The 13,936-nt window shown below is 37.0% G+C and overlaps 1 protein-coding gene across 1 annotated transcript; it reads right to left on the reverse strand.

Annotated features, from left to right (window-relative positions):
* Positions 1-399: 399 nt before the first annotated feature.
* Positions 400-3,890, reverse strand: LOC122047950 (probable disease resistance protein At1g61300). Its single transcript, XM_042609490.1, has 3 exons — positions 3,453-3,890; positions 786-3,294; positions 400-552 (listed from the first exon to the last, which is right to left on the reverse strand). The coding sequence occupies exons 1-3, from the start codon at positions 3,727-3,729 to the stop codon at positions 540-542; spliced, it is 2,799 nt and encodes a 932-aa protein (XP_042465424.1). The 5' UTR covers positions 3,730-3,890; the 3' UTR covers positions 400-539.
* Positions 3,891-13,936: the final 10,046 nt, after the last annotated feature.

Genomic DNA, 13,936 nt, shown 5'->3' on the forward strand with positions numbered 1-13,936 from the left:
ATGAGAAAAATTTTCAATAATACGTCGTAACTAAGTCACGAACTGTAGATCCCTAATTGATTAATGAGGGAATTTTTTAATAATACACCGCAGCTGAGTCTCGAACTCTAAATCCCTGATTGCTTAATGAGAAAAATTTCTAATAATATACCGCAGTTGAGTCTGAAACTCTAAATTCCTAATTGATATGACAATTAATAATAAAAACTTATAATTATTTTCAATGTAAATAGAAAAAAGAATATTGACATAATTTCATTTTGTGTTTTACAAAAGTTAACTAGTAAAGGGTCTAGATTTATAATAAAATAGTAAGATGAAATGAAAATATTGCATGATGAAATAAAGTCAAGAAGACAATATCAATATCAAATTTTAAAACACTAAATAGGTATCCAATTAACTAGCTACGAATCATCAATCAAATTTAGATACATGTCCAACCAACCAACCAAAGAATCCAACAATTTGACCATCCACGATGATCAAAACATTGAACGCCCTATAGCCTCCTTGGCCAAAAGGCCTATGCTTCAGTTCTAAATTAGCGGCCTACAAAGATCACAAAATTTTGTTAAAAGTAATAGATGTTGGAACAAATTTTAAATATCTAAGAGTTAGATATAATATTGTTAAGTCCTAAAACTAATAATAATGTTCATCTATGTAGAATAATATTGACAATGACTAAATCATTTAGATCTAAATGTTCGTTCATTTCATTTCATTTCATATAAAGACAGAATAGGTCATAATAAATGATTTGGTAGGAAAATATGTGTTACCTAAAATAAGGGGTAAGGGAATCCTTGATGTTCTCGTCATCCCAATCCAAGTTGTTCCACCAATCTTCTTCACCTTTAATTACTTTTAATCTGTTCTTCAATATTTCAGCCCCAAATGGTAATTTTTTAAGCTCTGGGCATTCGTCCACTCGTATATATTCCAAGTAGGGAAAATGGAGCGATCGGTTTGCAATGTGATTGAGGTTCGGCATGCTCCATAAAATCAAGCGTCGGATGGTAGAGCTAGAGATGGAGTTGGAGTTCCCTACCTCACTTATTACTTCCTTCATTTTCCTACACATACTTATGTATAGAAAATTAATGCATGGTAGTTGGAGAACCCAAGAAACATCATTCAACATAGGGCATCCACAAATACTTAGTTCACGAAGGTTGTTGAGCCGAACTCTATTCAATGAAATCTCTTCCAATAAGATTAGGAAATGAAAACCAAGCCTCTTTAAACATCCTAAACTTGATTCGCCACCCACACCTGCAGCTAACACTAATCTGTCTAATCTAAGATTGCTAATGCACAGAATCTCAAGCTTGTCACTCACCCTACAGCTCCATTGTGGAATGCCCAGATCGTAGTTTGGAAGTTTTGAAATATTTTCTCCATCCAAAATAAGCTGCCATATGGAGACATTTGGTGGTAACATGTTGAGTCGCTCAATGTTATCTGTTGTAGCATTAATGGTAATTCCCACACTTAATTGGTGACGTCCTTTGAAACATTTCAGCTCATCACACCACCACTCAGTTACAGGATAAGTGGAAGCTATATTCAACCACTTGAGCATTGATAAATTAGATATCGTCCCATTGGGTACAATCTCAAGACCAGCATCCATTAGAAGCAAACACTCTAATTTGACCAGGCAACCAAACTCAGCCGGCAGTCTTGTAATAGGATTGAAGGACAAGTTTAAATATTGAAGCTTAGTTAAGCTACAAATCTCCCTAGGAAGCTCTGTTATACCACATCCATCGAGATCTAAGTATGTTAAATGAGGCATGCTTGCAAACAAACTCGGAGGAATTGTTATCGGACTATGATTGTGATGGAGAATCAACATAGAAAGTTTTGGAAAAGTGGAAGCTTCATACTCTTGTAAAGAAGTAATATTATTCATCATGAATGATGCTCGCTCTGCTTCTTGCCATTCTTCTTGTCTAGGCAAATCACTCAACCCGATTCCTGCTTTTACCATCCATTTTCTTTTGTTCCCCTTCAACCCAGAAACCATCAACAATGCCATGTCTCGGATGACATCGTGCATCTTTACGACTTTGTCCGAATCACATTTCTCTAGCAAGGATGCAGCCCCGAGAGCTTCCAGATGGGAGTAGCCTTTGGCGAAAGCTTCATTGATCACGTTAAATTCACGGATTATGCCGCTACCTATCCAACACGGTATCAACTCAGAGGATTTGAATATCTCATAATCTTCAGGCCACAAAGCGCAACACAAGAGGCATTCTCTTACGGAGTCATTCTCTAAACTGTCGTAGCTCAGCTTGAAGGCTTTATACATGACGAGTGAATCTTCCGGAAGTGCAATGGTTGTCCACTCATGTTTATCTCTTATTTGATGGAGAGCATCGTTCCAAGCTTCCCAAGACCTTTTCCCTGACATGGAACGAGCGACGGTGACAAGAGCAAGCGGAAGGCCTGCACATTCTTTAGCAAGTTTTTCGGCAACGAACTTAATTCCAGCATCTGAGCCGAGAACATCCCCATCGCTATTCTGCACAAAGAGTTGCCATGCTTGATCTGAATCTAGACAATTGACTTTCATCTTCTTTTCTGCTTTCATTTGTGCACACATTGTCTCACTGCGGGTCGTGAACACCACGACTTTGCGTGGCTGCTGATGCTGCTGCTGGCCTTGCTCAGTACCCGAGTGTGCCATCCCCAACAGTTGAAGATACAAACGTTCCCAAATGTCATCGAGAAGCAACAAGCAGTTTTTGTTCTTCAAGAAGCTACACAACTTAACACCACAGGTTTGTTCATCGTCATTCTCCTCCAGTGTATGCAGATTTAGACTCTTAGCAATATCAATCTGGAGCCTTTTCAATTGGCAGTCTTTGGAGGCCACAACCCAAATCACACGATCAAATATGGAATGGTTAAGATGATAGTGTTGCTGGATCCTCTTCAACATGGTGGTCTTACCGACACCACCCATTCCGAAGATGCCTATGATGTTGCCTTCTCCACCATTGATGTAGCCCACAATGTCCTCCACATACGACTCGATCCCAACAGGCGGTTGGTGTGCGATAGGAAGCATCACGGTGGGTTCCGGAGGCCCAACTGTGGCAATCGGATCCAGTGCACCAGCTCTGCTCATCAATTCAGTAGCCTCGCAGAGCTTCTTCGCCACTCTTCGAATGATGGAGCAGAAGTTTGATGACTCTCCGATAGAGACCTGATCTCCTGCTTGCTGTGTTTGACTCGATGTGCCGCCGGTTTGATTGAAGCAATTGCAACTGAAGCAACCTAACGAAACAAAGCAATAGAGTACTGATACAAATTCCTTATAGATAAAAGCAGTACGTACGTAGTAGCTTGTATATGGATTAAAGCACAAAGCAGGACAATTGAATTGGCATGAAAAGGAAGAAGTAAAAAAAAAGTATATAGGGGAGAATACTGACTCATGCTTTGGAAATCCTGCTTGATAGCAGCCACTTGGGCTTCCAGTTCCTCCACCTCCCGTAGCCACTGGCTGACTTGGTTGGTCGGAATTTTCCCTTGGCGATCCGCCTCTTCGATCTGGTTCTTGATGTCGTCCCTTTTACCTCTCAATCTTGCCATTTCCTTCTCCAATTTCTGGATGCCAGATTTTGGCCTGCCCAGTACTGGCAGCGATGCCCACAGCCCGCTCAGGCAACTGTTGACGTCTACGTTGAGATTTAGTTTGATGCACGCCATGGACGATCGAGGAGAAGCTCTACCTTGTTGACTAGCGATATTGGTAAGAGTTAAGCAGGGGGGAGACGGCAGAGTTGAATTGCATGACTAATGTCGGGGGAGAGAAGACTCATGCAGAATAAATTAAGTCTATTATGTTTGCTTGTGTGAGCAAAGATGAAAGAGACCTGATCTCAACTGCTACATTGACAATGTTACGTTTGGTTGACTGAAATAATAACCTGTTAGTGGAAAAATAATAAGATGGTTACATTTGTATATTTATCCAAGTTGGGTTTGTTTATTCGTTTGTGTGTAAAATTTTTTTAAAAATAATGTATAGGATTTTTTCTATAAAGAAAAGAATTTTTTTATGTTTGATTCATGAAGAAAAAAAATTCTCCTTGTGGTCTAATGCTGCCTCATCTCCTGTGGCAAGGGTGAAATGTTCACGCTCGACATTTCCGTCAATCTCAAGATTAATACAAAGAGATAAATCAGGATGATTAAGAAAATAGATAAATAGGATTGAGTTACATAGGATACAAAGATTTATACTCTGTCAGTCATGAGATTCGATCCAAGTCCTCACGTGGTGAATAACTATTCATTAACTATTTCAGCTAGATCCATGGGGGCTAATGCAATGTCATCTCATGTGAAAACAAAATAATTAATTTTATTTTATACGGTACACAAAGGTAAAATTTGATTAGGTCAAACAATTAGAAGTCAAGAGCACGTGACAGTCAAGGATAGTCCAAGGTCAAGGGGTCATGGTGGCTAGAAGTCAAAGTTGCATGACAGTCAGCAACTAGGAGGAGAAAAGAGGAGTTAGATGATGTGCGTAGATCTTATAATCTTTTATGCATATTTCGACACACATTCATGTATTTTATTCATGATGGATTTATACATTTTTTACACTCCTTATCATATTTACAGTATAATTACTCTTCTATTTCGGAGATCTGCTCTTTGTGTGCATTTGTATGGATAGAGATAACTTTTAGAGTAAAAATAGTGATCGTCGATATATAATTGACAGAGGAGTATTCTAAGTGTGTGGCCGGCTCAGCGACCGACCGAGATATATTTAGTAGAAGGAATTCTATGTGTGAAGTTAGCTAAATGACCAGCCGAGATGCACTCAGCAAACAAACAGTCGACAATATTACGAAAACGTGACAAATTTATTGGGGAATATTCCTTCAAAGTTTCTTCATTAAGCAGTTACAACGACTCACTCTCGCGGGTACTTCATGAAAAACTCAACTCACAAGTGACAAAAGAGATACATTTGGGGTATAAAAAAGATTCCTCAAATAATTATTGCATGACATCCAGGTTGTACTTTTTCCATCTTCTAACAAACTCTAACACATCGGTAACCACCTCATGACTACGGAGGTTAAGTGAGGTGGTATAAAAAGGGGAATCCTCTCCGTTGATAAGGTACGCAAATGTAATTCTTTGCATCTGAACCCTACTTTCGCTATTGTTCTTCTTCCACCTTCGAGAGAGAAAACTAACTTGAGCATCAGAGGGCCTAATCAAGGATTCCTACACCGATCTTAAGTCACTAACGCTTTGTTAGCTCGTCTAAGTGTGTCCAGGATCGTAGCAAAGTTCCTTTAGATCTTGAGAATCTCATTGTTCTCCGATCAACTACCTTTTGAAGTCATCACACTATCTCATAGCTTTCAGACATGATTATCCACCTTCCTAACTTTATTTGGTAAGTAGGAAAATCATAGACAACTTTCTTGCATCGAGTTGTTTCCACTTCAGAAGTTATACCTAAACAACATTTCATTCTAGTTTATTCAACATGTATGTCCCATCGTAAACTACACTAAGGTGTGTAAAAGCCTGAGGTAGCTCTCTTAGTCCATATAAAGGATAGTTATACGGCGAACTGTAAATAAAAGAAGAAAATATTAATCTGTTCTATTTTTCTTATTAAGAAAGACATAATATATATATACAAGTGTACATATCTTCTTTTCCTATAATTCAGTCATTCTAATAGGACAGTTACTATATTTATAATAAAAATCGTTAAATATCATTTACTTCTCTAACATATTTAGAGCAAGAAACATGGGATACAATTTACTTTCCTAATACGAGCCACCTTGGAATCGAGGGATCCTAATAAGACAGTTACTATATTTACAGTAAGAATCGTTAAATATCATTTACTTCTCTAACATATTTAGAGCAAGAATCATAGAATACAATTTACTTTCCTAACACGAGTCCCTTGGAACCGAGGGACTCTGCATATAGCTCCATTCTCTCCACAATATCAAGTGCAGATTCATATAGATATTGATCATCTCTATGAAGGGCCAAGGCATGGCTAATGAAGTCAATTATGTTGTCATCTAAACAATATTTTGAAATGAGTTCTTTTGTGGTCACTCTAGTAAGGTCTAATCCTTAATGAGTTGTTGGATCATTCTCGTCATAGTATTGGGCAAATATAAATAGGCCCGAACCTGAGGTGAGGCCAGGAGGCGCTCAACTCAGGCCCAGTTCCAAGAAGAGACCAAATATTATTAATTTGTTATATAATTTAATATTTAAATTTTAATTTGAATGAAACTTGTATCCTCGCCCTAATTTCACTGTCGCGACTCGCAAAGTGCCACTATGCCGATCACCCGATCCTCGCCCTAAATTTGACGTCGCGAAGTGTCGCTATGCCGATCCTTGGACATCTTCTTCATGTCACATTTGGTGAAGTTGTTCTTGCATCTAGTAAACATCTTTCTTAGCATGTTCACTAATTGCTCTTCTTCGTCTAATTCTAATTCGGATTCAGTTTCTGCTTCGGGTTTAGCTCCCTTAGAAGTGCCTATAAGAAATGTAATTCCTTTCTCCATCTTTGAGTCGTTAGTTTGTTTGTGCAGTTCCAATTCACAAAATAATTCATCTAACTTAAATTTTGAGAGATTCCTCAAAACTTTATAGGCATTTATGATCGATGCCCATAGTGAATTTTGAGGGAATGAGTACAAAACATACCTAATAACATTACGATTCTCGAGTTGATGTCTGATCATGTGCAGGCTGTTGAGAATATCCTTGATCCTTGTGTGTAGTTGTCTTGCGGTTTCTCTATTCTACATTTTAATATTAAATAAAGAATTCAATATAGATCACGCTTTGTTACCCTTGAGTTGGTAGTGTTGGTGCAGGAAGCATCCGACGATCGAACCTGTGTTTTGATTAAGTCAAAGGGTCCAAAGTTAAGTTGTTTCGTTATCTAATGTGTTTGAATGAGTTTGCAAAAAAAATCCTAAGTGTACTTAGGCAAAAGTCCTAGCTGCGGTTAGGTAGGTGGAAAACCCGGGATGGTAACCCTAGGTCATAGGAGATGGTAACCCTAGGCAGAAAGTCTTGGCGGGTCGAGGGCTTCGGGCAAAAGTCCTAGAGTCGAGGACTCTAGGTGGAAAGTCCTAGTGTCACGAACCAAGTGAAAGATTGGGCGGGTCATGGATCGGACGTCTAACGGAAAGTCCTAGAGCCTCGAGCGCTGAGAAAAAATCCAATTGGTCTGAAGGATCAACTGGCAATAGGTAAACTCTCCTGAGTGAAGTAGGTGAGGACACGTTCCCCGATGAGGGAACAGTAGGCGTCAGTTCGACCTAAGGTTTCCGGTAGGAAATCTGAAGTCAAAACTAGACAGTCCGGTGACTGCCAAATTCTTAGGTTTAATTTATTTTATTATGCTAAACTCTGTCTTGCAAGATGTGTTTCATATTTTGGACTAACCCATCTTGCAGGGGGAGAAAAAGAAACAAAAGCCTCGGATGAACAGTCCTGAGGCGCCCTCTATGGAGCTTGGAGGCGCCTGAGGTCACTAATTGAAGACCTCCACGCAGCAGTGCAGAGGGCGCCCTCATGGAGCTTGAGGGTGCCCTGGACGCTGAGCAGAGGCCACCCTCATGGAGCTTGAGGGTGCCCTGGACGCTGAGCAGAGGCCACCCTCATGGAGCTTGAGGGCACCCTGGACACAGATAGAGAGCGCCTTCCATGCAATTGGAGGCGCCCTCAGGAGGATAAGCCGTGAAGAAGTCAAGGCTTATCGACGCTGCGTTTTTGGCGGGGTTGAGGGCGCCCTCCATGGTGTTGGAGGCGCCCTCCACAGGCTATAAAAGGCAGTCTCAAGCAGCAGCTTACAACAACAACGAAATCGCAATCTATCTTCTCCGTGGTACTCAAAAGATGATCTAGAAAAGTTGTAGCAAGATCCCGACGAATAGGAGCTTCAAAACTTATTATTTTCTATTATCGGTATAAACTTTATTACTGTTTTAATTGTACTTTAAACTGTAATATTTCTGTGCTTATAGTGATTGCCCAAAGTAAACGCTCAACGAGCGTGGGCCTTGGAGTAGGAGTCGCCCCAAGCTCCGAACAAAGTAAATCTTAGTGTCGTGTATTTGTTATTTACTTTTCCGCTGCATGTTTTATTTCTGATTCTTCCGAAACGAAAGTGAGAGACATGAGCGCTATTCACCCCCCTCTCTAGCGCTTTCGATCTAACAATTGGTATCAGAGTGGGATCGCTCTGAATCGGTACAATTACCGTTCGAGTAATTTTTTGCTTTTTTCATTCGTTTTTCCTAAAAATAAAACCTTACGACTTTCGTTTTTTCCCTCTAAAACTATTTTCGAAAAATTCATTTTCATTTTTTCACATTGGTCGGTATTAACGAAATATCGTATTTTCAAAAAGTTTGAAATAAGAGTTGGATTGGACGACTTTTTAGTTTTTATGATTGTTTAGGAGTTTCTCAAATTTTAAATTTCTATTGAATTTTATGTTTCTAAATTTATTGAAATAAAATTTCGTTAAAGGATAAAATAATTGGAAATTAGAGAAATTCTTATTTGCCCTGAAGCTTTATATTATTTTTAAAAATATCTTTTAGAATTTATTTTTAAAATAAATACTTTTAAATATTTTTAAAATTTCTTTTGAAGGCCGTTAGCGCTATCAATAATATGACACAAGATGATTCACTCGCTCTCAGTATTCCTGCTAATTCATCCCTAGGTTAACATGAAGAAGTTGAATTACGGATGACTAATAACCATTAGGGTACGTTTTATTCAAGTTATCATACATAACTTTGGTTATGTGATTACTAAGTAATCACATAACCAAGGTTATGGGGAATAACACATAATCAAATATTGTTTAGTTCAACATAGATAATGTAACAAAAAATTATTTATTTGAAGGTTTTAATGAATAACCTAGTTTAATATTTTACTATATTATCCTTAGTTACAAAATCAATTATTATTATTATTATTAAAACTTATTTTTTTATTTTACACGTTTTTTTTATTATTATGTGTTTTTTATTTTTTATTTCTTGTCATTTTTTAATTTTTTTAAAATTTTGTGTGTTTTTTTCTATTTTTTATATATTTTTAATTTTTTTATTATTTTTTACGTTTTAAATTTTTATTAATTTTTTTTACGTTTTTTTTCCTATTTTTATGTTTTTCCTATTTTTTTATTTTTTTAATTTTTTAATTTTTTTTTATGTTTTTAAATTTTTTTAAAGTTTTTTATTTTATTTTATATTTTTTTCTTTACATTCTTCTTTTTTATCATATTTTTTTCGAATATTCGAAGATATTTTGGATAAAAAAATTTGGTTAACCCCGGAATCAAGAGAAACCCTAATTTTTTGAGATTTTCCAATTTCGGATTGTATGTCTCTTTTGCTGACGGGTATAAAGCATTACTTAAGAATCGTTGATTATCTAAATTAAACAGAAATTTCGTTGATAACCTTAAATGGATAATCAAAATTATCAAAGATAATCTCCAACTAAATATACTTTTAGTATAAATGGCAGTATGAGATAGGTTGCGCTATCAATGAAAACAATAAAGATGATGACAAATAAAGTAAAAAAGATTGTCTCGTTTACCAAATAAAAAAAATATCAAATTTTTTAGATATAAATAGATGAAATTAACTTAAAATGAGAAGAAAAAAATTAGTAATCCATATATTTATTTTTTAAAATTAATTAATTCTCACGATGACTGATCCTATTAAAATTTACCATCTATCATTAAAATAAATACGAAAAGCATAGATTAATTTAAACGGACGATTAAGTATCACTAGTGATTCAAATATTACGGACGTATGAAATACCTTCAGTAAATTTTGAATCTTCGTTATACGCGAGCTCGTCCTATTTCTTTACCTTCCACCTGCTAAAATCGAGTTAATATAAAGTCATTTTAATTTGATTTTCTGATCATTAAATCAATATTAATTTAAAAATAATATTATGCCATTTGATTGCACAAATTTGCAGCTAGCAAAATTAATTATTTTGGTGCATGTGCAATGATAAGAACAGTATCATTGTAATTTGTAGGTTAGATTTAGAGGATATTTCTTTTATATGTATTAATAGGGATGTATGATTTTTATCTATTTTACAAATGAGGACTATGTATCTTTATTAATACATATGTAGGGAATATTTTTTAGACCGTAAAAATAATCCAGAGGATCCGACCTGTTCTTAACATACGGGCAACCTCGTGGATTGTCACAGTGAATTAATTATATATTTTAATTTTCTTATTTCATTATAATATTTTTAAAAGAATTAATTAAATATTAATGTAGAAACTCATGGGCAACCTCGTGGATTGTCACACTGATAAGGAAAAAGGCTCTACGAGTTGGTACGATAACTACATAGGCACGTAATTCTTTGAATAGGTTTTAGAGTCGGTTTTTAATTGGTGTAAAATAATATAAGCATATGGAGTATAGATAAAAGGTCTACACATCTCATATAAATTTAAGTTTTTAAATACATAATTAATGTAGACTCATTGCTTAGATCTATAGTATCATAATTTTTAGAGATTCATCCTAGACTAAGGCCAAAATAAATTTTGAAATACTACATAAATAGGTCGAGCCATGTGGAGCGCGTCGATTGACCGAGCAACGTGGTCCAGACGTCTGGAGGTGCTCCAGGTGCACAAAATGGATCTATTTAAAGACCTTCCACTCGGAGCTTCATAACAACAATTGCGGCAAGTTTCCTTCTTGATCGGTGCTCCAAAAAAGCACCTGCGACACTGTGAAGCTCCTCTGACAACCGACGACTCAGATTTTCATATTTTCTTTGTTATCGGTAATCTTGTTTTTTAGTTTTTGTACTTATTTTGAAATACATTTTTGAGAACTATTAGTGGATTGTCTAACGAAAGCACTCGACGAGTGCGGACCTTGGAGTATGAGTCGTTGAAGGCTCTGAACTAAGTAAAACTAACTTGTGTTAGCGTTGTTGTTTCTTCCATTTTCCACTGCGTAACTTAGTTTTAATTCAAATTTTTTGACGATCGCTATTCAACCCCCCGCTCTAACGTTCATTCCGATCCTACAAATTTGTTGTTGGTTGATTAGTCTCTTGGCCCACTTGGTTTTCATGTCAGTTGTCCTGTTCGCAGACTTAACTGGACTTATGCTGGTTGTCTGGTCCCGCGGACCCAACCGGACTTCCTGTCAGATATTCGGTCGGCCCGTTGACCTATCTAGACTTCGTACCAACTATCCGGTCACTCAGACCTAGCTGGATTTCAGCCTAATGTCAAGTCCTCCATACCCCTTAACTCCTGCACACTTGGTAAAGTAGTTAGACAAACATCACATCTAACTTTAACCTATTTATCATACATCAAAACTCGATTATCAGTGCAACTTGCACCAACATTGTTATCATTCTAAGTTTATGCATGATGGATTGAAGTTATTATGTTGTTAACCACGGGTAATAATTGAGACCATAAATGCTTGAGTTGTTGAAATTTGATAATCTTAGGTTAACTTTCTTTTATTATCTTTTAAACATGATTGAGAATGTTAAGGGGTACAACTTTAATTATTTCCTTAGTTTTGTTCACTTGCATGAGACGTGCAAGAATAAGTGTGGAGAATTTAATAATTAGTATTTTTTTATGTTATTTTAGCTCTATACTTAGTATTTTCTTATCCTCTCGTTTAATTAAATATTGTGTAATACCATGATTTACGAGTTAGGATATAATTTAGAGTTTGTTATAATTTCTCCCTAATTTTGGTATTACTTCATGATTTTTGTAGGAATCAAAGATGAGCCATGGAGTTGATTAAATCGGACCAATATCTAGTCCAAGAAGTTCATTAAAAAAGAAGCATGGTTCAATTGGGAGTTGGTTCAATTCAATTGGAAATGATTCACATTCAATTTGATTCCAATCCCTTTCATAAAGCCAACCCATTGAGTTTGACCCAAGTCAAATCCTCTCACCAAAAACCTAAAATCCCCATTGAACCAGATCCAAACCAGATTTAAAATCTGGTTCAGCTAAGGGTATAAAAATCCAGAAATTCGCGAATGAACAGTGGCTTGCACTGATGTTCATCTGCATTTTCATCTTTGCAGCCTTCATTCTCATCTTCTTCCTCCTTCTTAAACTACAAGATCATTGTTAGAAGTTCAAGATAGCTACTGGGTGCCATTTGTGCAATTGGAATCTTGCTGAAGAGGGTTTCTTTGGGGAGTTTGCTGATTTGTAAACAGTCACTACATTTTCCACTGCATTTCAGCATCTTCTTCATTCCTTCATCAACAGTCATCGGAGGGGTCCTTTGGTGATTCCTGGAAATTGCCGACATCCTTCCTCTCATCTACAACTCTGCATTCCTTCAATCAGTTCAGATTCTAGATTTTGCAATTACAGTTTCAAGCTTGATTCTGATTTCACGTCGGAGAGGGTTTCTTCATTGTAGATTGTTAGATTTAGATTGAATCCAAGTTCAAGAGCTCCCTTCTTCTTCTTCTTCCCTGATTTTTTAAGTTGAGGGTTTCATCTTTGGCTCTTGTGTGATGGCAAGAAGTGTAGGTCCCCGGGCGATCGACAAGAAGAGGGTGAATTGCCTGAAATTACAATGATATCCTTTCTCGATCTTTGGATTAAGTTAGGCAAACACTTATTAAGAAACAAAAAGTAAATGCATAAAATAAATAAAGAGATAATAATATTTACTTGGTTTGTAATAAGAGGATTGCTAATTCAAGACAAATGTAGCTCACTAAAAATCTCCCTTTTTCAAAGGATAAGTAGCCTCTTACAACGTTGAAAGCTCAGAATAGTAGAGAACAAAACTAGAAATTGAAGTATAGAACTTGTGAACTAGAAATTTACAAGTGTTGTCTTGAACTACTGAGACCACGACTCTATTTATAACATGTTGGTCGAATTTAACCATTTGCTGACATGGTAACTCCGGGCACTTGGGCATCGATAAAACTTTGTTCAGGTCGCAATGGTTTGCAACAGCTATGTAAGGATAAACATTATCTGGTTCGGGCGCCCGGACTGCTCCGGGCACCCTGACCGTACTGACGCGGTTCCGAATAGTGCACGTCGAGGAGGTGCCACTGCTCCAGGGGTCCGGACACCCGAACTATTCAGGTGCCTAGACTTAGTCCAGACGCTCAGACAGTCAACAATAGGTTGACTATTCAGATTCCTTCTGATTCCTCTATTCTGGCTCCGTTCGCTTGGGTGATTTCGATCATCCAAAATAAGGCTCACCTAAATCCATTTTCTAGCCTTCTCCTCAAGCAAGTTTCCGCTTCGACTTCTCGTCCCTCGGAAATGTCGCGCACTTCTTTCTCATCTGCCAGTGTACTCTTTCGCAGCACCTCATCCCTCGGATGCACTGAACCCATCGACTCTCTCCCATGTCATCCTTCTCGCTACTTACGTCTTTCGCTCGACTTCCTGTACTCCTAAGTTCCTGCACACTTAGACACAAAGCATCAAACATACACAAGATCTAAGTTGACTTAGTTGATCACATCAAAACCACTACAGGTCACATACAAGTTCCCCCTTTTTGATGTGGATCAACCTAGGTTAAGTTAGGGTAAACAAAACATTAAAGTAATGAATATGTAAATCAAATCATTAAATATGTAAATTAAAATGTACCTCCCCCTTGACTTAATCTATAATTCTCTCCCTTTGATCACATTAAAAATAGGGGTTAAAAAAACTAAGGGTAACATAATTAGTTATAAGATCGAAAAGAACTCTAGAAGGGGGAAGGGGGTGAATAGCGATCGTCAGAAAATTCTAATTAAAACTAAGTTACACAGTGGAAAATAGAAG

This window comes from Zingiber officinale, chromosome 2B (genome assembly GCF_018446385.1).
Source record: "Zingiber officinale cultivar Zhangliang chromosome 2B, Zo_v1.1, whole genome shotgun sequence".
NCBI classification, from domain to species: Eukaryota; Viridiplantae; Streptophyta; class Magnoliopsida; order Zingiberales; family Zingiberaceae; genus Zingiber; species Zingiber officinale.

Coding starts and splice junctions, on each gene's coding strand:
- LOC122047950 (XM_042609490.1), bottom strand. CDS start 3,729: ATGGCGTGCATCAAACTAAATCTCAACGTAGACGTCAACAGTTGCCTG. Junction 3,295..3,452: donor GCAGGATTTCCAAAGCATGA/GTCAGTATTCTC, acceptor TTGTTTCGTTAG/GTTGCTTCAGTTGCAATTGC.